This window comes from Musca domestica, unplaced genomic scaffold (genome assembly GCF_030504385.1).
Source record: "Musca domestica strain aabys unplaced genomic scaffold, Musca_domestica.polishedcontigs.V.1.1 1, whole genome shotgun sequence".
NCBI lineage: Eukaryota > Metazoa > Arthropoda > Insecta > Diptera > Muscidae > Musca > Musca domestica.
This window is the reverse complement of record NW_026712114.1, coordinates 48871474-48896717: the sequence shown is the minus strand read 5'-3', so window position 1 is coordinate 48896717 and position 25244 is coordinate 48871474. Positions and strand designations below refer to the sequence as shown.

At 35.7% G+C, this 25244-nt stretch overlaps 3 protein-coding genes across 6 annotated transcripts in view; 2 read left to right on the top strand and 1 right to left on the bottom strand.

The window, feature by feature from the left end:
- Positions 1-1256: 1256 nt before the first annotated feature.
- On the top strand, positions 1257-2318 carry LOC101895254 (transmembrane emp24 domain-containing protein 2). Its single transcript, XM_005183495.4, has 3 exons — positions 1257-1516; positions 1589-1923; positions 1996-2318. Exons 1-3 carry the CDS (start codon positions 1381-1383, stop codon positions 2143-2145), a joined length of 621 nt encoding a protein of 206 aa, XP_005183552.2. The 5' UTR covers positions 1257-1380; the 3' UTR covers positions 2146-2318.
- Positions 2319-3203: 885 nt separating this feature from the next.
- Positions 3204-6358, bottom strand: LOC101895955 (protein argonaute-3). The gene has a single exon (XM_005183499.4). The coding sequence runs from the start codon at positions 6237-6239 to the stop codon at positions 3450-3452; it is 2790 nt and encodes a 929-aa protein (XP_005183556.1). The 5' UTR covers positions 6240-6358; the 3' UTR covers positions 3204-3449.
- Positions 6359-8577: 2219 nt separating this feature from the next.
- LOC101897807 (phosphofurin acidic cluster sorting protein 1) overlaps positions 8578-25244 on the top strand; it is a 193572-nt gene continuing 176905 nt past the window's right edge. For 3 of the 4 annotated variants that reach the window (XM_059123661.1, XM_059123651.1, XM_059123647.1), the window contains exons 1-2: positions 8578-9046; positions 20305-21510. In XM_059123661.1, the coding sequence (XP_058979644.1) occupies positions 21149-21510 (362 nt within the window). In that variant the 5' untranslated portion in view covers positions 8578-9046; positions 20305-21148. The remainder of the gene's footprint in view (positions 9047-20304; positions 21511-25244) is intronic. The other variant, XM_059123657.1, reaches the window with a different exon arrangement.

Genomic DNA, 25244 nt, shown 5'->3' with positions numbered 1-25244 from the left:
ACATATAAAGAGTGATTTGTTAAGAGCTTGATAACTTTTTTTTAAAAAAAACGCATAAAATTTGCAAAATCTCATCGGTTCTTTATTTGAAACGTTAGATTGGTCCATGACATTTACTTTTTGAAGATAATTTCATTTAAATGTTGACCGCGGCTGCGTCTTATGTGGTCCATTCGGAAAGTCTAATTTTGGGCAACTTTTTCGAGCATTTCGGCCGGAATAGCCCGAATTTCTTCGGAAATGTTGTCTTCCAAAGCTGGAATAGTTGCTGGCTTATTTCTGTAGACTTTAGACTTGAAGTAGCCCCACAAAAAATAGTCTAAAGGCGTCAAATCGCATGATCTTGGTGGCCAACTTACCGGTCCATTTCTTGAGATGAATTGTTCTCCGAAGTTCTCCCTCAAAATGGCCATAGAATCGCGAGCTGTGTGGCATGTAGCGCCATCTTGTTGACACCACATGTCAACCAAGTTCAGTTCTTCCATTTTTGGCAACAAAAAGTTTGTTAGCATCGAACGATAGCGATCGCCATTCACCGTAACGTTGCGTCCAACAGAATCTTTGAAAAAATACGGTCCAATGATTCCACCAGCGTACAAACCACACCAAACAGTGCATTTTTCGGGATGCATGGGCAGTTCTTGAACGGCTTCTGGTTGCTCTTCACTCCAAATGCGGCAATTTTGCTTATTTACGTAGCCATTCAACCAGAAATGAGCCTCATCGCTGAACAAAATTTGTCGATAAAAAAGTGGATTTTCTGCCAACTTTTCTAGGGCCCATTCACTGAAAATTCGACGTTGTGGCAGATGAGAAGTCTATTCATGATGAAATGTCAAAGCATACTGAGCATCTTTCTCTTTGACACCATGTCTGAAATCCCACGTGATCTGTCAAATACTAATGCATGAAAATCCTAACCTCAAAAAAATCACCCTTTACATGCAAAAGGCGATTTAAAAGTTAACAACTGTGTTGGTCGGAACATAACATAAGCAAAGAAAAGAAAACAGTTATCGATAACTTTCACACTTACTGACATTAAGCAGCTTGAGAATTATAAAACCAATCAGAATGTGGTTGTTCAGAAATATGTATTACGTTCTATTCCATTTTAATCAACGGCAACATAAGATAAAATCAGTTATTTAAATAATTACAGAGAACTTAAGCTTACACCACCACGGGCCCGCTAAAATGTTGCGAAAATCGATATTTTGATTTTGTGTTAACATATACGTCAATTAGTCGATTGTCGACTTACATATCCCTACCAAAGTGACAATAATATACGTGGCTGAGCTAATAGCTATTTGTCGGGAAAGGAAAAATCTTATTATTTGTATTTAATTCCAAGTAGTGCAGTAAAAATTCAATAAAATGAGGAAACTATCGCTGTTAATAACAATATTTGCTCTAATGCAAATGATGTACAGCTCACAGGCTTTCGTTGTGAATGTCGATGCCCATAACGAAGAATGTTTTTTCGAGAAAATCGAAGCTGGAACTAAATTTAGTAAGCAAAAAAAAAGCTTGAATACCTTGCGGCATAGAATTACTAATCGCAATCATTTTATTTGCATTTTAGGTGTAACATTTGAAGTCATTGATGGAGGTTTCTTGGATATCGACATTAAAGTGACCGGACCCGACAACAGCATAATGCATCAAAGCGTCAAAGAATCATCCAGCAGATTGACATTTGCCGCTGTTACAACGGGTGTTTATACAGTATGCTTCGACAACTCCAAGAGCAGCATGACACCTAAAATGGTTATGTTCTCGATTGATGTTGGTGAATCACCACATCGTGCTCCAGGCGCACCCGGCGAAGATGAAGTTGGTCATACAAAATTGGAGGACATGATTCGTGAATTGTCGGGTACTTTAACCAGTGTCAAACATGAACAAGAGTATATGCATGTAAGTTTAGGAAACGCATTTGATTTTATTTAGTCATCATGTAACTGTCGTTTTATTTTGTGCCAATTTCAGGTTCGTGACAAAATCCATCGTTCCATCAACGAAAGCACAAATTCGCGTGTCGTCTTATGGTCTACATTTGAAGCCTTAGTTTTGGTACTAATGACAGTCGGTCAAGTGTATTATTTGAAACGCTTCTTCGAAGTGAAACGTGTTGTATAGAAACATGCCATGCCGAGAAGATTAGTTTATTTTATTAAGTTCTTTTCTAATTCCACAGCCATTACATTTCTTTCCCTCATTTGAAATCTTTGAGATGTGTAATAAGTTCCGAATCCATTGTGTTTTATTTTTCATTTAGTAAAAAAAACAATTCATAAAACATATTTTGTAAATCAAGTTTTTTTATTTAGGCATAGATGGAATTTCATCTTACTCGATGAATCGTTTTCAGAGCAATTGGACGGGCAGATAGCCCTATTGAAGGTTTTATACATAATTGGCACAGTGGAACGTCAATGTAGAAAAATCATAATGTAAATTACTTATTCCGTAAATACAAAATTCAACAAATTCCAAGGGAATAAGCAGTCATTTGGAATTTTGGGTTCTCGAAGAATGAGAGTTAGATCTACTAACAACTTTCAATTTCGGCCTAAATATTGACAATCCATATATGGATAATAGTCTTGGTGGCCGTTCGACTGAGAGTATAGTTGTTAATAATTTTAATAACAATAAAATAAGTCTTACACCACTCTCCTATGCTTGGTCACAGAACCAAATGAATTTGGAGGTGGACACACTTCATGTTCTTAATACATATCATGGTAGAACCATAAAGGTAGATGCATCAACGCTTGGGAACATTGATATGGTTAGATATTGGTTAGACAGTTTATTGTCCCAGCAGCTGTGACTATGCGACTACCTGTATTCTTATATCATGATACTTTTCCAAACACATGTCTTATAGTTAATGTGCTAAATATCCTATGATATAAATACAATGTTAGACGTTTGTTTTTCACTTACCTCTTTTATTTCTAGTCTGTTTCATGGTAAATCTATCTTGTTCAGAACGATGGAATGTATATGAATATTGCAAAAAAAAGTAGATAGCTTTTATAATCCCGCTACCCTCAATTTCAGTTTTATACCACAAAATTAGATATAGCCTCCATGCGTATGTTTCATCGAATTTCAAATTTATGAATCACCAAATAGTGATGTAGGAACACATGGAGTCATAACACTTGCCATAACAATGAAAAACACAATTGTATTTATAAAAAGTAAACAAAACTAGTATTTGGTATATTTATTTAATTCATTTCATTGCAAACACTAAAATTAAGTCGTGGGTGCTTAGGGCAACTAGGATCATATATTTCATAAATATACGATTTTGTACTGATTTCCATGTAAGTTAGTAAAAATAAAAGAAAAAATGAGAAATTTGTTGAATACGTAAAAAAGAGAGAACACAAAAAACAATTCAATTTTAATAACAAACTTTGATTAGTTTATAGATAGAACAACTTATTCGATAATTCTTCAGCTGGAGCTCGGCGTATATTCTGACCAACTAGATATGCCATTTTGTGGGCATACTGACAGCATGCTGGTATACGTATGGTACCGGGCCAATTATAATACATGAAACATAGCTTATAGCTCAAGCGCTGCAGAATATCCGGACTGTAGGAGGCATCGTCACGTAACACAATATAATGGCTGGGTGAAACAGTACCCTGGCGAACTGCCTGTGAAACCAAAAAGAAATCGTAGTAATTCGATCGGGTAATGTTCGAATCCACGACTGTGCCAGGTGCAGGATTTTGTATGTTACTGCCACCATTTGCGGAAAAGTAACGGGTATTGATACGTTTCTGTGTAACAATAAAAGTAATTTTGATGGGATGTTTCAATATTTTCATGCTGGCTTGTTCGAATTGGGGAATTTCATAGTTTTCACATAATGACAACTGGCCATCACCAACACCGTCACGATATATGATAACGTTATCCGGATACACACCATTCTCTTTGTGGTACGCCGATAGGGCCGATATAAATGAAGAACACAGGCCACTTACAATTTCTTCCCTTTTGGTCTGAATAACAGCCTTGCTATACCATTTCGAATAGGTTTCGTTCAGGGAGGCCACAAATGCAGCAACGGAATTTCCCTTCTGGGCAGCATCATGATACGAATCAATGCCACATATCATTACATTGCGGAAGGGAATTTTCACAGACCACAATGAGCCACCAAGTTTACAATTCATTTGCAATATAATTTTTTGTACAATCGAACGATTTTTGGCCTCATTACTCAGGGTCCGAGCATTTATTACTTGAGACGGTACGGGTATTTCCGCACAGCAAATTTTCTTAATGGCTGAATAACGATCCTCACGATTGGTCGGCGATATGCAGACCACTATTTGTGTTTCCTTCTTAATGTTCTCTCTGAGACCATTAACGAATGCATCTACACGATCGCTGGGTAGAACTACAACTTTCGGTTTTAACACCTTCATGCCAAAGGATCGTGTACACTTCTCCACATGATCTAGAAAAGATTGAACAACTTTGTCATCATTTCTACAATGGAGCAGGACCCAATTATTTATGTTGATGACATCCAACAGTTCATTGCTTGTTGCATATTTGCTGAAATCGGCGTTGGCCCCAGCACCAAATACCTTGTTTTTAAAATATATTTTTTCTTCTTCGAAGAGCCGACCTGCTACAGTCTCATATGATTGCTTAAGGGACAGACCCCAATCTTTGAGTATTTGTCTGGCTTCGGGTGAATTATTTATATTGGTGTAGAATTTTTCCAATGCTTGCAAACGTTGATTTGGCGAAATACGAGTAAATGTGGCAATTTCACGCATCAGTCTGAAATCCGAACGCATTTCATCACGGAGGCCAGTCAGGAAGCAAATTTCTGGTACCAAACAGAAAACAATGTCCTCACTTTGGTCACTATTGGCATGACGTTGTTTCTTTATGCTTAACAGCAACGGCTGACTCTTGTCCTTTATATTGATATTGTGATGCTTTATGTAGTAATCATAGTATGATATATTTCCCTCCTTAGTGGGGAATGTGGACATAGGATTCTTATCGAAACATATATCATCAATTCGATATGTTCGATTGTTGTAGCGAGTTATTACAACGCTCCCCAACAACGACTTCTTGACGGACTCTTGGAAACAGGACGGATTACTTTTATGAATATCAATCATCATATCGAGTACGGTCTTTTGACACAAAAGTCTGTGCGAGACATCACAACACAACATAAGACCACCCTCATACTCGTCCACAGCCGTTACATATCCGGGCCAAACTTCTAATTTTTGTTGCGGTATAATCTTGGGTGAGGTAGGATCAAATTGCTTCCTATCAAAGCGTACATAATTCAAAGTTTTCATCACTCGGTCGAACAGGACGTTGTATAGATGAATACAGTTCTTCAGCGTCTCCTTACGCTTGAACATGACGCGTATTTCAATTTCAGAATTATCCGCTGCACTCTTCGAAACATATGTAGTCAATTTATTTGGTAATAGTATGGGCAAGTAGAGAGTTACGCCATCAAAAGTCTTAACTCCGCCAAATTTGTCACGATGTTCATTCAAATATTTCATGCGCAAATGTGTTGAATCAACATTCGGTGTAAAACGTACCTCGTACACAAACACTCCTTTGTCGGGATCTGAATGCAAGCGTATGTAATTGCAAGCCAATCTAACGGGATGTCCCTTGCTGCCATGTGTTGTCTTAACGCTTTTGAAAAATGTTGATACATCTGTTTCTCTGGCGCCAGTGGGGTCCTTTTCTTCCGACGTAGCCAAAGTAGTATTACCATGACTTTGAACTTCTGGTTGTTCTACCTCTTCAGAAGTTGTTGTTATTCCAGTGGTCTCAAGTTGTTGTAACTTCTGAAATAACAAGGCACGACCTCTACCACTCCCACCGCTACTGCCTCCGCCAATGCTACTGCCACCCCCACCACCACCACCCGTAACATTTAAAGATCCCGTTAGCGACTGCGTATCTTCGAGGAATTTACTGCGGCCACGACCGCCTAAAGACAAATTCGAGCATGATGACGCCAGCTCATCAATCAATTTTCCTCTACCCAAGCGCCGATATTCTCCCAAAGAAATTGGTGAATTTGATCCCAAGCCACTGTCTTTTGTTGATTTACCGGATAGGGCATCGCTGGATGATTCCGTTGACAAAGCTGTTTGTTCTAAAAGGCTTAGAAAACTACCACGTCCTTTGGATGACATTTTTCCTTAGCTTGTTGAATATCGGTCCGCAACGAAGATCACTGCCCGCAAAATTTTGTCTTTTTGAATTCTATGCACTCTGTCCTACTTTGTCATTTACAGTAATGCCAACCTAAATGAAAGGCGTTCAATTACTTGTGTGGCACAGCAACATGACAAATATGCAATGATGCAATTTCATAATAATAATTTCTGTAGAGAGCGTAAAATTTTCTTTGCACAAATCTTGTAAGAAATAAATGAGCAGCATAATATAATTGGAAGAACTTACATGTTAGAATTCAACAAAAACCACATAGAAAATTATTGTTGTAAGAAATGCTAATGTCCGAGTTATTGGTCTGTTCCAGAACACAAGAATGTACAAATTTTTACTAAGATAACCGATTTTCCCTTTATGCTATCGAAAAAAATGCAAAACTAGGAGATTGTTGCAGGTTCTGGAACAGCTCTTATATGTCCAAAAATGTAAACTAAACAATTATTTTCCAATGAAATATTTTAGTTCCGCATTTTTGGAATTTGGATTTTTAAATAAAAATGCAAAACAAATAAATCAAGAATGTTTAATTTCAACGCTTTTATATCCTTCCCTTAAATGTTTAGTTTTCCCTTAAATGTTTAGTACAATAAAAAGGTAAGGTAGAGCTACCAGCTGATTACAATTTTTTTCTAAGTGTGCCCAACTTATGCCAATTTTGTGTATGTATTTATTGTTTTAAAAAATAAAAACGAAATATTTTCAAAATCAATGATTGGAAGAAACTTAAATTGCGGGGCGCAGATTAATGATGATACCCAGGTTTGCCACGAAATTGAAAGGATCATATATTTGAGAGAACATCCAGGCCATGGTAGAAAAATACAGGTAGATGCATCAACGCTTGGGGACATTGATATGTCAAAAAATTTTTAATGTCTTTTCAAATATAAGTAGATTTTTACTTGTTTTCTTATACGACGTCATTTGGAGGTTATTATAATACGCGTTAAAGTACGTTTATATATATGAGGGTTAACCCACTGGATTTGGATTTAAATTGGCATATCCATTACTTTTACTTCAAATAAATCCTCTCAAAGTAGGTTAACCCTACAAAAAGTTCAAACGTAAACATGGCATTATTCAACAATTTTTACAAATTTAATTAATTTTTCATTCAACATTTTCAATTCCAAATTTGGTTTGACAGTTTGACAGCAGCTGTGTCGATGCGTCTACCTATATTTTTCTACCATGGGCCAGGCATTTCATTCATCTTTCGTGCTGTTTAACTAATTTTAAAAGTGAATAAAAAATATCAAATAAATGAAAACAACTTGTTGGATATGAGTTTGAACAATTCTGACAGGAAGCGGGCATAGCCTCAGAGCTGTATTTCTTTAATTTTACACAAGAAAATTGAAAATTATGCTAAGTTCACATGGTACCTAATTCGCTCTCTATTCGTTGTTCGATCATTAATTATTAAATATCTTCGTAATTCCCCACAAAAAATTTGCTGAGCGAACAAAGATTTTTTTCTTTATTCCATTCAAATCACTTACAGAACTAAGATGAAATGTGTGCCACCCTAAAAAATGAGAGAATTTATCGAAAAAATAAATATTGACATATAAAAATTCAAAATAGAAAAATTTTATATAATTTTCAAATTTTTCAGGAAGACTGAAAATTATGATTGAAAAATATAATGTTGAATGGCGTATGAACATTCAAACTAAAGTAAATTTTGTTCTCTCCCTCATTCGAGGTACGCTTTTTGTCCAAGAGTTGAAATATCTGCAGAAAGCTGCCAGCAAAAGGGGCACTATTTTCGAAAATTTTGTATCGACAAAAAATAGATTGACAAATTTCTCTCCAACAAAAATAAAAAGCAGAAACACACACAAAAATGTATTCAACATGTCAACATTTGCAGAAAAGGGTCAAAACATGAATGAATGTTGAAAAAATGATAAAATAGCACTTTAGAGGAAAAATAATAATTTCTTCTATTCATATTAATGTGAATTTCATATGTTTTCATACAAATGCCCATTAAAATCGACAAACATTTTGAAAAATGGAATTATGTTACTATGAATTACGAATCGTGCTGTATGAACGGGTCAATTGGTGTACCTAATTCTGAGAACGAACAACGTGATTAAAATTGCAATGAGTACATTGCATGTATGCATTGAATGCCCCAAAGCCTTCATTCTGCTAAATTGTTTTAACTGAAAAAACATAATCGAAACAAATATATTTTAAAATATCGATTAATCAATAACACTGAAATCGATCTATATAACCCTAAATGTCACTTTGTTAAAAAGGTGTGTGAGAGAGAGTTAGTTTTTGTTGCGGGTTGAACAAAAACTATTTTTTAATTGTAAAAAACATTTGTAATAATTTGCAAATCCCATAAAATCGATCAAGTATTAAACAATTTGCAAACAAGTTGCATCAGTGATATATTGTGACAATTTTGACAATAACAAAGCAAATTCATAAATCTACGCCCATAGAGTTCTGTAGCATTTTGTTATACAAATAAGAAATAAACAAAACAAAAATATTGTTTTTAAGCACAAGAGAGTGTGTGCAAAAGCTACAGAGGAAATAACAATTGAAAAAAGTTAAATTATCGTGTTTGTTTCTACTTAAACGAGACAATTGTTTAATGAGTTTTGTGTGTATTTGTTTCTGCATGAAGTTAGAGGGGAATTTTAAAGTCCCAACATCTCCAAAGCCTGCTTAAGAATAATCAAGTTTGGGGAGTGTGTAGCTCACTTGCACTTAAAGATGCATTGTTGAAATAGTAAGTATATAGATCAAGTGTGTATTTGCTGCCGGTTTTTTCATCAGGTACCTATTAAGAGGATGCTCTGAATGCAAAAACATGTTTTTTTTAAAGATGTGCTTTAAGAAGTTATATGTGGTGATCCGTTTTCCGAATTTTTTCCATTTTATTGTGGTTGAATTATTTTGGGCCCTACGTAATAAACCTGCAAGGGATATATATTCCTGAAAATAAGCAGGTGCCAACGTTTTTACTACTCGGTTAGTCCATTTGTTAACCTAATATGCAACATAGAATACATAGAAAAACGAATATCCACATTCTTCCTAAGTCCTCGGAATGTCCAATATGGGCTCGGTTGAGTTTGGCATCCAAAAGATTGTTTGTTTGATTAGATTAGTACGGATAGAACTAAAAATCCGCATACACATAACTTTGTTGGATCATATCAAGCTATAGGAATTTTATCACTAATTTTGTGCACTTAAAGTGTGAAATCGGTAATTAGAGGTGTTTATTAGCCTGCAAAAAGGGGTTTAGACCCCACAAAATATATATTCAGAACATAATTCTGTGTCGATTAAGTCAGTCAATCTGTATTTTAGGTCCGTTGTGTTTTGCGGGTTTTAGCCATTCTTAGTAGTTGGTTTTCTTTCCCATCGCACAGAAAACATTCTTACATACACTGTTCACAACTATTGTGACAAATTATGGCTACTTGGACGATTTTTCAACGAAATTTGTACTCATTTGAAGTTTGTAATTAGTACCGTACTTGTTCGAGAAGTCTCCAAATCACGTATATTATTGAAGATTGTGATATTTGGCCAGATGTAGATATAGCTCATCCGATTTCAATTTTATTATGCACCAAAGCGGAATATATGCCCAGATAAGATGAGTTTTAGAACATACGGAACAACTCTAGTTTAGTAAAAAATGTTTGATTTTTTCGAAGTTTTTTCCAAAATTAGGTACTTTTATCCTGATTCCGGGAAACTATTTTTTTCTTGGGAGACGGACCCGGCCCCCAGATTTTTTTGCCCGAAGGTCCGGGTTCAAGACCCGGCTACGTGAACTAACGTTTTTCTAAATTTAGCAGTTGTCGTATGTTGACGGCCCTTGGCCGGGGCTTGAGATTTTCTCCTCTGAGTATCTCCCACACCGGCTAACGCGAACTAAACTTTTCTACATTTGAATAGGCGGCCTTCGTTCGGTTCTTGAGATTTTCTCCTCTGGATATGCCCACAGCGGCTAACGCGAACCAAACTTTTCTAAATTTGACACTTCTTGTAAGCAGGCGGCCTTCGCCCGGGGCTTGAGATTTTCTCCTCTGGGTATGTCCCACAGCAGATAACGCGAACGAAAGTTTTCTAAATTAAATACTTTTGTAATTCCAACGCCGGCTACGCGAAATAAACCTTTTTTTATTGAAAACATAATTTTAGTGAACTGGTTAGAATCGGGTTATGCGGGTGGAAAGACCCATATCTCTGGACCCAGAAAAGACATTAGCACAAGTTGTAACATTTTGAAAGGGTAAGAGTGTTAGCAATAATTTGGTATCAGTTTGGTTGACCCCCATAATGGGCCCATCATGTGACCACTTGTTGGATAGGTATGTTCATAAGCTTTCCAATGATACGGGTCTAGTCCTGGCTTTGAACCCGGACTTTCAAGTCAAAAATCTCGGGTCGCGGGTTCGTCCCCAAGAATATAGTTTAAATTCATGATTTTTAGGCAATATTTATTTATATTGGCGTACTCAGTGTTTTACCTCACTGTCACAAACGGCAAATGTTGATACCCTAATAAAAATTTGATATATCGGTCGATTTTGTGGAGCACTTATCCATTTAAAAAAGTTTCCACTATTTTACATTTTTATACCCTCCACCATACATAATATGGAGAGAATATTAAGTTCGTTATTCCGTTTGTTACTCATCGATATGATAATTTTAGACCTAACAAAGACCTGTCCGTCCGTCCGTCTGTTTTAATCACGATAGAGTCAAAACGAATTATGATAAGAAGCTAAAATTTTGCACAGATCAGTCTTTTGTGTGCAGGTAGGTCAAATTGGGCTATATCGGTCCACGATATCGAATGGGTCCCATATAACGGTACCCCACGATATTTGGTATTTTCATTATTTTAGGCACATTTTTTCAATGAAATTGTCTGAAATTCTACACAATGAGTTCTCTGTGAGTACTTTATCCCCTGGAAGGGAATTTTCTATATAGGTCCAGGACATCGTATAGCCTCCATACAATAGTACCCCCCCGATATTCGGTATTTTGATGATTTTAGGCACATTTTCAATGGAATAGTCTACAAATCCATACAAGAAGTTCCGTCTGAGTACTTTACCCCCTGGAAGAGAATTGTCTATATAGGTCTACGTTTTAGTATAGTAACCATATAACGCTACCCCGAGATATTTGGCATTTCAAGGAATTTCGCAACATTATACACCGGAATTGCATCAAAGTTTGTATTTGAAGTTCGTAAGCTTGTTGTCAAAAACATGATTTTGATGAAATTCAAAAAGAATGAAATCATAATAGTGCAAAAACTTCTTCAAACTGTTGTCAATAGTAGCCTTCTTGGCCGACCTTATATCGGCCTTGAGGGTACGCAAGGTACAACTAAGCTTGTTGTCAAAAACATAATTTTGATGAAATTCAAAAAGAATGAAATCATAATAGTGCAAAAACTTCTTCAAACTGACCTTCTTGACCTACCTTATATCGGCCTTGAGGGTACGCAAGACGGTAAAATTAATATAAAAGTAATAATTTCATGTTCAATGAATGCAATTTGGCATAGACGTTTGTGGTGCCCCTAAGATGTTTTAGAATTAGAATAAACATCTATGCCAAATTTCATATATTGAACATGAAATTATTACCTTTATATATTGCCATATCAATTATTGTTACATTTAAATGTATACAAATATTTTCGTACCTAAAACATTGCGCAATTGACTAAATATTGTTTAAATGAAAAAGTTTTCAAAAATTACTTAAACTTAAGAAATGGTAAAAACGCAAAATTAGTAGATTTTTGTTGGTTCGCTTCAGCATTAAATATTCTCCATGAATAAAAATGATTTGGTTATCTTAAGAGACAATGAACATATAGCCACTCAAAGAGACAATTAATTTGTGACACCCCCTAGTACCTGTCACCAAGGAAACACTAATTTATATTTAAGCATATTAAGATAAAGATAGCTCTTCTTCAAAATGTTCCTATCACGTTTGCTCGTTATCTTGTGGCAAACAATTTTATTAGACAATCTATTTTGGCACTTGATCCCCTTTTGGCCTCTACCGGAAGAAAAGCATCAAAACAACAAAAACTAATGGCAACCATTTCTTTGGTTAAGTAGGTGTGGAGAAACCCCAATCTAACATTCCAAATTATAAATGCCAAAACCGTAAGCACTATGAGATACACAAAGATGCAAAAATGTTTTATGTTCTACTAGCACTTGAACAAATATAGGCTACGATGCAAACCACATACCCATACAGTGTGAATCGGCAGCTTCGAGCCGACGAACACACTTTTTCAAACATTTCTATATTTATTTTGTGTCAAATGCCTACAACCAAAACGAGCCCAAGAGCAACCACCATCTCAGATGTATGGAACATAGATAGATACAACTTGCTCTATCTTGAGTGTGTCGCAAACGATATATAGAGATGCACTCTCTTATGGATACATTCTGATATCTGTACATTCTACATTTTTGCAAATATAGAATGCACTCAATAGTAAATTATGCTAAAATGTCATTGTGCACCCAATTGCATAGAGAGTTTCTATTGGGGAGAATGGGGAAGAGATAACTGCACTTGGTTTTGTGACGACACATTTCCCTCGCTCCAAGATTGTATCGTCTTTGTATCTCGAGGTGAGTTGTAGGAAGTAATGAGAGTTTGATGCGACAAATAGAGTTGCCACTTCTATTCAATGTTTAATTTGGGAATAGTGATTTATATAAAACCGAGAAGATTTAAAGGTTTCCTATAAGAAATAATAAATCTTAGGCATTTTACAGGGTGAGATAAAAAAAAAAACTGCAACAAAGTCAAACGTCATAATTTTGATTTTTTTTTTAAATTTTATTGAATGAAAGCAAAAAATGTCGGAAATAGCATTAAATTTTAGAATAAGTTTAGATTTGTTCGAATTGGTCACCTTTGGCAGGAATTATGGCCTTCAAACGGTTAATGAAACCGTCACACACTATCCGAATGTTGCTCTGCGGTATTTTGGCCCATTCCCGGCGAAGCGCTTGCTTGAGGTGCGCTGGAAATGAGGCGAGGAAACTTATTTTGTAACCATTCTCGGGTGACACGTGCTGAGTATGATGGTACTGAGTCCTGTAGAAATGTCCAAAATTTTTCGTGACCAAGGCAATAATACACCCTCCAGAAAAATTTCGCGATAATATTCGCCATTTATTCTGGTGCCACGGTCGATTAATACGAGCGGAGAGCGACCATCGGCTGTTATGGCGGCCCACACCATCACCATGGCCGGTGTGGTGGCCAACCGAATAACTTTTTTCCTGGCAAATTCTCAACAAAATGACTAGGTATTCTATCTGAATACCCTGATATGAAGATCTCAGGGTCTTAAATAGACAACGAAATGTCTTCTATACATAATAAAGGACTTCAAGGTCTTCTACAGACAACATAGACTTTAAATCTTTCTATAAACAATAGAAGACCTCAAGGTATTTTATAGACAATATTTAAGACATTAACGTCTTTTATAGTCAATATAAAATACCTCATGGTATTTTATAGATAAAATAGAAAACCTCAATGTCTTCTATAGATAATAAAATACTTCAAGGTCTTCTATGGACAATAGAAGACATCAAGGTGTTCTATAGACAATAGGACCTCTAGGTCTTCTATAGACAATAGAACCTCTAGGTCTTCTATAAGACCTAGAAGCCCTCAATGTCATCTATAGACAACATAAGACCACAAAGTCCTGTATAGGCAATAGAAGACCTCAAGGTACTCTGTAGACCTCGAGGTACTCTGTACACCTCAATGTACTCTATAGACCTCAAGGTCCTTTATAGACAATACAAGACCTGAAAGCTTCCTTTAAACAATAGTGGGTCTCATGGTTTTCCGTAGACAAAAGAAGACCTCAAGGCCTCCCTAGACAATACAAGACCACAAGGTCAACTGTAGAGGATAGAAGACCTCAATGTTTTGCATAGACCTTAATGTCTTCTGTACACAATAAAAGTTTTCAAGGTTTTTTCTGGACAATAGAAGACCACATGGTCTTTTATAGACAATAGAAGTTCTCAAGATAGAAGACCCCATGGTCTTCTTCAAACGGTATCTTCTGTAGACAAAAAGTGGACATTCAATTCTTCTATGAACCATATGACCCCTTCAAAGATCTTATTTTAACATCAGAGCTGAGCAAAATAATATAAAGAGATTGTTTAAGAGAAAACTAAAATTGCATAAAATACAATTTATTTCAACTTTTTTAAGCACGAATATTGTTTAAAATTGTTATTAAAGCTAATTTTTAAAAATCAAATGAATAAACTAAGTGAGGATAAAAAATAAACTTGAGTTGGCAGCACTTAACAAATCATTGTTGGTATTGTTTTGTTTTTTGTTTACCTCCCGAAGCCCCAAAGCCAAGACTTTGTTCTCTCTCTCTCTCTTTCACCGAACTGTTACTAACATTGATTCTCCAGTTCTTATGGGGTGATGTTTGGGTGCTGGCGAAAAAAGTCCATATTCTCTCTCCCGGTCTCTCATTGTATGTATCTGTACGAGAAGTTAACACGACAACAAAGAAACACTACACAAAGCCGGGGAGAGAATTCTTGGGTGGTTATATTTGTTGTTTTGCAAATTGACGTAGATTATGGGGCAAGCTGTTCTGCCTCAGTTTAAATTGAGCATACAATTTTTTTTGTTCTGTTCTGTTAAAAACTATTGTGGATACACATACGCTGTGGAGCAACAGACCCGATTCGACTGGTAACTACAAACAATAACAATAATGGCCAGCCGAAAACAACAACAATAGTGCGCCCCAATCATTCAGATACGACAAAGACAAATATCTCCCACACGTTTCGTGTTATGAACATCAAACAGCTCCAATGTGTGTCTATGCGGTGGCACACACAGCAGTAACGTGTCGGCAAAGGTAGCAATAACGCGCAATTGAGAATTGTAGGTCGTCGTCGCGGCCGCCGTCGCCTTTGCCATCGCTCTTTTGCATTAATTTTTGGTTCTTTTTGTGCGGAAATACACACTTGCATATATTTCTTACTTTTTTCTGCTCTATTATTAAACAAAAATGTGTTGTGTGTTAAAACCAAAAAAAAATGAATTTATTAAATTTTTGCATTAAATGTTTATGAAGGCAATATTTGCAAATAAGTGAGTTTGTTGTGATAAAAACTGACAAAAATTTAAACACCAACATGATTCATAATTTTGCTCAGGCATTTCATAATTGTTTGTTTGTGTAGATGTGTTTGTCGCTGGTACAAGTACCATTAATGGAAAAAAAAACCTTGCGATTTCTTTTGAAGTGGGGTCCGGTGAAATGAAAACAATAGAAAAGAAAAACAACTTGAAAGTGTTAAACGCAAATACATGTTCATTACCTACATTAACATTTGTATTTTATGTACCGTAGATAGTGGTTGGAAACCGCAAAAACGCCAACAACAAACAACGACAATAATAAAAGTACACAAATAAATTCTGCTACCTTGCGATGGCAACAGGGGTAATCTTTGGGTCACATTTTAGTTTAAATTTCATTTTTGAGATAAATTGTTAAACTGAATTTCGGTCGGACCACTGACAAACATGTCACATCTTTTCAATCAGATATTTTTATATACTCCACCTTGGAAAGGAGGGCAATTAACTTTGTCATTCCGTTTGTAACATCCCTAAATATTAGTCGTATACCCCATAAAGTATATATATTCATAATCAGTATAAAATTCTAAGTCGGTTTAAGGGTGTCCTTCTGTCTGTCTGTTGAAATTACGATACAGCCTACATTATTTGACGTAGAGCGTAAAAATTTAGCAAAATAATTTGTCTAGGATGGTTGGATATATCCGTCCACGTTTTGGTATTGCTCCCATGTAACGGTACCTTCCGATATTCGGTATTTTGATGATTTTCGCCACATGTTTTTTTACGGATTTGTCTAAAAATTGGTATTTGTGATTCATAATGGGTTCTAGCTCCGGTGGCAAAACATTGCATGTATAGGTCAACGATTTGGTATAGCCCCCATATAATGGTACCTCCCCATATGCGGTATTTTGATGGTTTTTGTCACATTTTTTCACGGATTTGTCTAAAAATTGGTATTTATTGCTCATAATGGTTTCTGGCTGCGGTGGCGAAACATTGTATGTATTGGTCCACGTTTTGGTATAGCTCCCATGTAACGGCACCCCCAGATATTCGGTATTTTGGTTAATTTTTCCACATTTCTTCGCGGATTTGTCTAAAAATTGGTATTTTAGTGTCCTAATTGGTTTTAGCTCCGTTGCCGAAATATTGTATGTATAGGTTCACGTTTTTGTATAGCCCCATATAGCGGTACCTTCCGATATTCAATATTTTTATGTTTTTGCGACATTTTCCAACGAATGTGACTAAAAATTGGTATTTGTGGGAAACAATGGGTTCTACTGTTTCCTTTACCCTATGATGGAGGGTATTAAAAGTTTGGCCCGGCTGAACTTAATGTTTTTTTACATGTTTTTTTTTTTTTTGTAAGGGAAAAATAACATATTTAGTAAAGTAGTTAAATTTTTACTTTATAACACTGATTTGACATTGTTGCTTTACATTTTATTCCATATAACTTACACAATTTGAATAATTAAATACATTTATCGCATTTCTTAAAGATTTCAAATCTCTGCCGAATCTAGGACAGCTAGTATTTATTTCAAATATTTTTAATTTTTGCTTACTTATAATGTCAAAATTGCATATTTTCCACGCGATTTTTTTGTGTCCTAGAAGTAAAAAATGTCATAATTATAATTATTTTACTATAATATTATTTTTTAAACAGTTTTTTTGAGGGTTCTTTAATGCTTTAAAAATTCCACGTTGATTTTTTTAATATTAACATATTTACGGGTCTTTTTAATTTGACGTCTCCATTGATTTTTTCTGAAGAACGTACTGAAGGACCTTTCCAGACAAAAATATAAATTTTAAGATAATAAATAATCGTTTCTTTACTAAATTTTTCACAAAGATATCTATATTCGAAGCTGTTATAAATTTATTTTTACAATTATTTATAAAAAAATCTTATTTATTTGAGTTTAAATATAATAAAAACCCCGACTTACTGGGGCATGCCGAACTTATACGCACTTACCCTATGTAATATACAGAAAGTTCATTTTTCACCCTGGTTTTAGTACAGGTTTAGTCATGGTTTTAGTCGTGGATTGGTTCATTGCGGAAGATCACAATATACAGGGTGAGATAAAAAACTGCAACAAAGTCAAACGTCATAATTTTTCCATTTTTTTTTAATTTTATTGAGTGAAAACAAAAAATGTTGGAAATACCGTCAAATTTTAGAATAAGTTTAGATTTGTTCGAATTGTTCACCTTTGACACGAATTATGGCCTTCAAATGGCCAATGAAACCGTTACATGCTGCCCGAGTGCTGCTTCTGCAGTATTTTCAAACGACACTTTGGTATTTTTTAGTGCCAACCTTGCTTTCCAAAATACTCCAGTCCAATAGTCCAACGGATTGGTATCCGGAGATTTTGGTGGCCATTGTGCGCTGGAAATGAAGCGAGTAAATTAATTTTGTAACCATTCTTTGGTGCTGAGTCCTTTTGGAATGTCCAAGGTCTGCGGCCTAAATGTTTACGTGCCCAAGGCCTCCACAATACTTTCGCGATAATATTCGGCACATATTCTGATGCCACGATCGATTAATACGAGCGGAGAGCGACCATCGGCTGTTATGGCGGCCCACACCATTACCATGGCCGGCGTTTGAGTTCTGGTGGCCAACCGAAGGTACACATTTTCAGCTGACCTCTTTGGCAAGTAAACACGATCGTTTTGTTTATTTACAAACTGCAGGACAACGAATGTTTTCTCATCGAAGAAAACCAAATTCGGCAGTTCACCACTTTCGGCCAAGCCAAGCAAATCTTAGGCTCTTTTGAGTCTATTTTCTTTCTGTTGCGGTGTAAGTTCTTGCACTTTTTTGAATTTTAATGGCTTTGCCCCGAGCTCATTTTTCCATATTTGCCGATAGGATATTGCGATATGTTCAGCTCACGAGCCATTTTTCGGCCACTGCGACGCGGGTTCTGCTGATGTTGTTGTTTTCTTCCGTCCACTTTCTTGACGTCGGGCTACGCTACCAGTATCATGGTAACGAACGATGGTACGAGACACAAAAGATTTATACCCATTTAAACGCTGGAGTGCTCTGACGATAGCCACTTGTGGTTTTCCAGCCAAATATAAAGAAATCACACTATCACGTTTGAATTCCATCACTATTAACTTTTTTCTAAAAAATTCTAACCAAAATGCTTTTGTACGATATATTGTAAACAATATAATGGGCTGTCACTAGAATAATTTTAACAGATGTCGGACGAGTGGCTTACAAATGACAGCAGTCTGTATATTGGACGCTTAGGAATAGTGGCAATCATTCTTCATTTTGCATGTTTCTGGCACAATTTTCGACACTTTGAGTTTTAATTTGACATTTATTGTTTTCAGTATTGTAAAATCATTTACCAAAATGATTATTTGATAATCTCTACCATGGAGGGTCAATCAAATCACAACAATCAAAAAATGTTATTCCCGGTTTCCTTCAAAATCCACATATATCAATATTTGTTCTAACATTAGTTTTGTGTAAAGATGGGATATGTATAATAAGTATATACTTAAACCAGTGGTCAAATGCCAAGTGTATATATATTTCGGAATTTCGACTGAGATTTTCCAACTTGTTTTTAAAATCAATTGGAGATTTTGTAAAAATAAATGTCAAAAATTTGAATTTTTTTAAAAACAAAGGAAAAAAATTTTCAATTTTTGAAGAATATTTTTTACAAGTATTTTCTTGCAAAAATATATAATTCTGATTTTAATCAAGAACTTTTCAACCAAAAATGAATTAAGCACTTCTAATTAAGAATATCTATAGCGCTCAGCAAAAAATAAAATTTGTAAAACTCAAAGTGTCCGTGTACAGGTCGTATTTTCCATAAAATACAACAATAACAACAATTTTCATTAAAATTCATTGAATAACATTGCCACTTTTAATCCACACGCCTTGTAATGCGGCTTCGTCGACCTTAAAAGATGTTGATATTGTAATCCCTGAATTCCTGGAAGTTGTAATTAAATCCAATATTTTGTTTTCCTCGCGCATAACTTGCAAATGGCATCCTTGTTATATATAGAATTTATGCTTGTGTATATGTTCGTTCGCTCACTCGTTCCTCGCACGTTCATTTTGGGCGGTGAGGGGGAGACAATTTACGTATGTATATTTTTTACATATTCTCAAACATCTACCGCCACCCCATTTATTGCCCATCAATGTTGTTGATTTCTGGTCGCTCGCTCGCTCTCAATCCATGTTATGTTCATTGAGAGACATATGTATATTGGTAGCCAGCGTGCTCGGTCGTCGGTGGTCTTGTGACGATGACAACGAAGAGTTATCATTCAGTACTATTACGACGGTGGCAAGCACAAACGGCACAAATTTACGACGGCATTTATTCAGTGGCACACCCTTGTTTCCCATTTGACACAAACTGCTGCAATAGCAGTTGCGGCGGTAGTTTATAGCAGAGCTTGTTGCAAGTAGCTGGCTGCCCCAAGTAGCTGAGTGTTGTGTTTGATTTTGTTTGTTTTCTACTGAGAGTGAATAGTATAGGGTGTGTGTATATATGTGTGCGCCTAATATTGGCTGTTTGTGTTTGATAATTTGCAAATTGTTGTGCCTTATAAATGTAATAAATAAACAAAGAAAAATTCAACAATAGCAACAAAAATTTACAAAATGTCATGTGAACAACATATAAAAAAAAAATATTTCTTTTTTTCTTTAATAAAACATACCTACATAGAATTTCTTGTGTATTCCCTCTTCTTGAAAATACCATTTTTTTTCATTCTTTCTTTTTCCTTTAGATATGCAAAAAATTAGCATTGAATAGTGAGCTGAATGTGTACTCATAAGAAAATATACAGAAAAGTTAAATAAATTAGTGTCAAGAAGAAGAATTTGTCTTCCAATAAAAAGAAACAAAAAAACGAAAGAGATTTGCAAAAATAAAAGAAAAATTATGAAAAAAATCGTTTAAATTTCATCTCATAATGATGGTGGGGATATGTGAAATATGCCAACAACAACTGCATCCCCAACAAAGACACCAACAACAACTATGTCTTCTCTATATTCTGTGAGACATTCATGTTATTTTATTGTGAAATAAACCGCGAAATCTCTAAGAGTATTAAATAATCCAAGAGAGAGAGTGAGAGCAAAATTGCAGGAGAGATACAGCAAAAGATTGTTTGAGTGTGCAATTAGTTGTTGCTTTGCTCAGCAGGCAACATAATAACAGCAAGAACAACATCTTCATAATCATCTGAGAGAGAAGGAGAGTCAACAACATCATCATCGTCATTATTGTGTTAAATTTACTACTCACTACATTGGACGGCTCTCTCTTTGTTTGGCCTCCCCCTAACTCCCCCAACGGTAAACATTGTGAGTGTTTTGTTTGTGTGTTACTACACTACTGAGCATCACACAGCGTCGTGTCGGTCGGTGTCGTCGTGTTTTGGCCTACCATCAGCCACTGTCATTAACATTGAGAATTGTTGTGGCCGTCGTCTTCGTCGTGTATCTTCTTTGTTAATTGTGTGTTTTAAAATACTCTCGCAATAATAACAAAAACATTGCCGCCGTATTCCATAAAACAAAGAAAGTGAAAATAAAAGAATTAATACAAAACACAAAACCGCACAAATGAAAATGGTTGACAAGTCATCAAAATTAGATAAATATAGCGCCAATATGAATGCCTCAACATCGGCGGCTGCCGCCGCTGCTGCAGTCGGTGGTATTGGCGGCAGCAGTGGATCTGCTGTAGTTGGTAGCGGTGGTCATAGTGGTTCGAATATATCCACCGGTTATTATTATCATACCATGCAGCAGCAGCAACAACAACAGCAGCACCAGTATCAACAGCACCAGCAATTGCAGCAACAACAGCATCACACCAGCAGTAGTAGCAGCCATCAACACCATCAGAACGGTCAAAAACCAGTCCCAATGAAGTTATTTGCCGCTTGGGAAGTTGATCGTACTCCACCGAACTGTATACCAAGGTAAGTTCTGCATGCATTTAAATAAATATAAAGCAGTGAATGAATCATCATCAACCGTCAAAAAGTGAAATGATTATCAGGAAGAGAAGACGAAAATAACAGTAGGGTAACTGCCTTCAAAAGAGAATGTTGTAGAAGCAATGTTTGATCCATTGCTCTCGAGATATAATTGACTGTGGATTTTTATAAATTTTATCAATAGCATTAAACAAATTCTCCGTTTTTTATATAATCTTGAGAAAGGAAATTTACATTGGAGGGAGAGAGAGAGGGAGATGCTGCAGAAAATACAACTCCCATTTATTTATTGTTTCAATATCAACATTGTAATAACACTTTAACGTTGTCTTCCGTTTGATGAGTCGACGACGTATGAGTAATATTATGCATAAATTGATTCATTTCGTTACTCATACTTCACATTGAACGGCAGGTAATTGATACGAAAATAGAATATTATTTACAACCTTGTCAGACACGGGAGAATATTTTTCAAAAGTTCTAGTAAAAGTTCTAAGATTTTTTCTATTTGTATACCTTTATCATTTGATACGGCCAATATGTGTCTCTTTGTACGAAATCCGTTTCAGGGCTTTGGGAACCATGTCTTTATATTTCTAGCGTAAATAGGGGCCACTTTTTCTTGAATATTTTTTTTAATAATTTTAGCTCTTATAAAATGCCCAGTTCCCACCAATATTTCTACTAACCTTAGATCTAGTGTAAATATGGTATATACCGAATATATATGCATAAATAAATGGTCAAATTCTAATGAACTTTCTAGAGATAGGCTTTGTATTGTCATTTGTCAATAGAATAGTATTATGGTGAAATAAAAGACTGCAACAAAGTCAAACTCCATAATTTTTACATTTTATTGAATGAAAGCAAAAAATGTTGGAAATAGCATTAAATTTTAGAATAAATTTAGATTTGTTCGAATTGGTCAACTTTGGAACGGTGGCCTTCAAACGGACAATGAAACCGTCACACGCTGCCCGAATATTGCTCTGCGGAACTTTGGCTCATTCCCGGCGAAGCGCTTGCTTGAGGTGATCGACACTTTGGTATATTTTCCTGCTTTCCAAAATAATCCAACGGATTGGTATGCGTAGATTTTGGTGGCCATTGTGCGCTTGAAATGAAGCGGGAACCTCATTTTGTAACCATTCTTGGGAGGCGCGTGCTGATTGCGATGGTGCTGAGTCCTGTTGGAATGTCCAAGGCATGCGACGAAAATGTTTGCGTGCCCAAGGCTTTAATACACCCTTCCGAATATTTTCGCGATAATATTCGGCATTTAAACATAATCATTTTGTTTGTTTACAAACTGCAACGAATGGACAACGAATATTTTCTTATCGGAGAAAACCAAATTCGGCAGTTCACCACTTTCGGCCAAGCGGTGCAATTCTTTAGCGCTTTTGAGTCTATTTTCTTTCTGTTGCGTTGTAAGTTCTTGCACTTTTTGGAATTTTAATGGCTCATTTTTCAATATTTGTCGAATGGAATATTGTGATATGTTCAGCTTAAGAGCCATGTTTCGGCCACTGCGACGCGGGTTTCGATCAAGTCGCTTTTTTACTTTTCGAACCATTTCTGCTGATGTTGCTGTTTTCTTACGTCCACTTCCTTGATGTCGGGCTACGCTACCAGTATCACGGTAAAGGGTGGTACGAGACACAAAAGATTTATTCACATTTAAATGTTTGAGTGCTCTGTCGGGCGAGTGGCTTAGAAATGCCAGCAGTTTGAAGTTGGTTGCAGTTTTTTCATCTCACCCTGTATGTAGGAGATCTTTAGGTGGTCTTCTATCTATAGAAGGCCTTTATGAATGCTTAAGCAGATATCTAGGAAGTCTTTTAATAATAGAGTCTGTGGTCTTCTATCTGTAGGATGTCTCTTGTCAAGACAAAAGGGGGTCTGTAGGTGGTCTTCTCTCTATAGAAGACCCTTTACGATGGCCTTCGCAGATATCTAGGAGGTCTTCTAATACTAGAGGTTGAGGTCTTCTATCTGTAGGATGTCTTTGGTCAAGATAATAGTTTCTCGGTCAATAGACGGCCTTTTGAAGGTCTTCTATTCTTATAATAACTCTCTTTCTAAGTAATTTTGAGATGGTCTTCCCTCTATTGAATATCTTCCTTCTCGCCGAAGAAAATCTGAAAGTGGCCTGTGGAGAGTTTAAAAAGAATTCTACCAACGAAAGTCTTCCGTTTAGTGAAGAGATGAGAAATGTTTTCTGTCTAGTGAAGAGCTTTAAAAGATTTTCTGCCTATATGATACCTTAAACAGTTTTTTTTACCTTTGGACAATTGTCGGTCTGCTCGACGGAATCGTCTTGGAAAGGATGGGGATTATTTTGAAATTAAATTGGGAAATGTTAGTGGGCAAACCGATCAAATCGCCAGAAGCGATCAAATGCATCTACCAGAAAGAATTGAATTGTATCTATCAATTGATATTATTTAGTAATTAAACAAATAGCAAGGGTCATTAATCATACATTTTAAACGATTTTATTCGTTCCACAATAAATTACATTGCGAAAACTTAGTAGCCTTAAGAAAAGAGACATTAAACAATACGAATTTAACAAAAATTCTGTGTCACAGAAAAAGCCGTAAAAAACATTATGAAAAAATATCGCAAACATTTTTAAAGAGAAACATGTTTAGAAACAACACACAAATGACAGACAGATAATAAAAGCCGGATTACCTTTGAAGACCAACTGGCAGACTGACAAACCCAGCAAGTGTGTGCAAATGATGCGACATTTTAGCCGCATTTAACACTACAAAGTGTTATTTAACTGCCTCCATTGTTTTTTGTAATGTTTTGTTTCGGTACTCAAAGAACACAACCGAATAAAGAAGGCGGAAAAAAGGAGGAGAAGGAGATGAATTCATAAATCTTTCCATGAATTAGATCATTTGAGGTTGATTGAAATGTCTGGTTTTTAGTTGTGTTTCTTTTGCTTATGATTTTAATTAATTCACAATAAATGAAGAAAAAAAAATTAAATAAAAAATGAAAAGAAAAAAAAAAAAAAAAAAACAACTGCATGATACAGCTAAAGCATGTGTCATATTGTATGTAATTTTTGTGGTTGTGCCTGGTTAATGCTGTCATTGAGACAGTTCTGAAAATAAACGAATAGAAAAAAAACCATATGAGAATAATAAAAAAACTTGTAACCAAATATGACTTTAACCACGCATAGAATAACAACAACACTACCAACCGCAACGGAGAATAACCGCATATAGAACAAGACAAGTAGACATACAAGAAATATATATATTTGTTTGTTGGAGGTCCAGCGACCGATGACCAAAGTCGAAGGATTTCTTATGGTTGGTCATATGGGGTTTTAGGGAATATTGAAAGGTATTCGAATTTTACTAAAATTTTAAAATTGAAAAGCTAACAGAAATCGATAAAAAATATTTAGCTTGCGAACTCTAATGGTATCTAAGACATAGAAGCATAAAGATAGGACAAGACAGAGTAAAAATATGGCAACCCTCTAGAAATACCTCTGTTGTTATGATATCATAACAACACTTTTACCAATGTTAACTGATTTAAACCGCTAAGGCAATATACACATTTTTGAATAGGTCTATGAATAATAATTGTCGTTGTTATGTAAACATGCCTCTTTCGTGAGCTGTTACTCCATGTATTATAGACACAAACCATTTGCTCAAAATGCATTTTGTCTA

Coding starts and splice junctions, on each gene's coding strand:
- LOC101895254 (XM_005183495.4), top strand. CDS start 1,381: ATGAGGAAACTATCGCTGTTAATAACAATATTTGCTCTAATGCAAATG. Junction 1,517..1,588: donor CGAAGCTGGAACTAAATTTA/GTAAGCAAAAAA, acceptor TTTGCATTTTAG/GTGTAACATTTGAAGTCATT. Junction 1,924..1,995: donor ATGAACAAGAGTATATGCAT/GTAAGTTTAGGA, acceptor TGCCAATTTCAG/GTTCGTGACAAAATCCATCG.
- LOC101895955 (XM_005183499.4), bottom strand. CDS start 6,239: ATGTCATCCAAAGGACGTGGTAGTTTTCTAAGCCTTTTAGAACAAACA.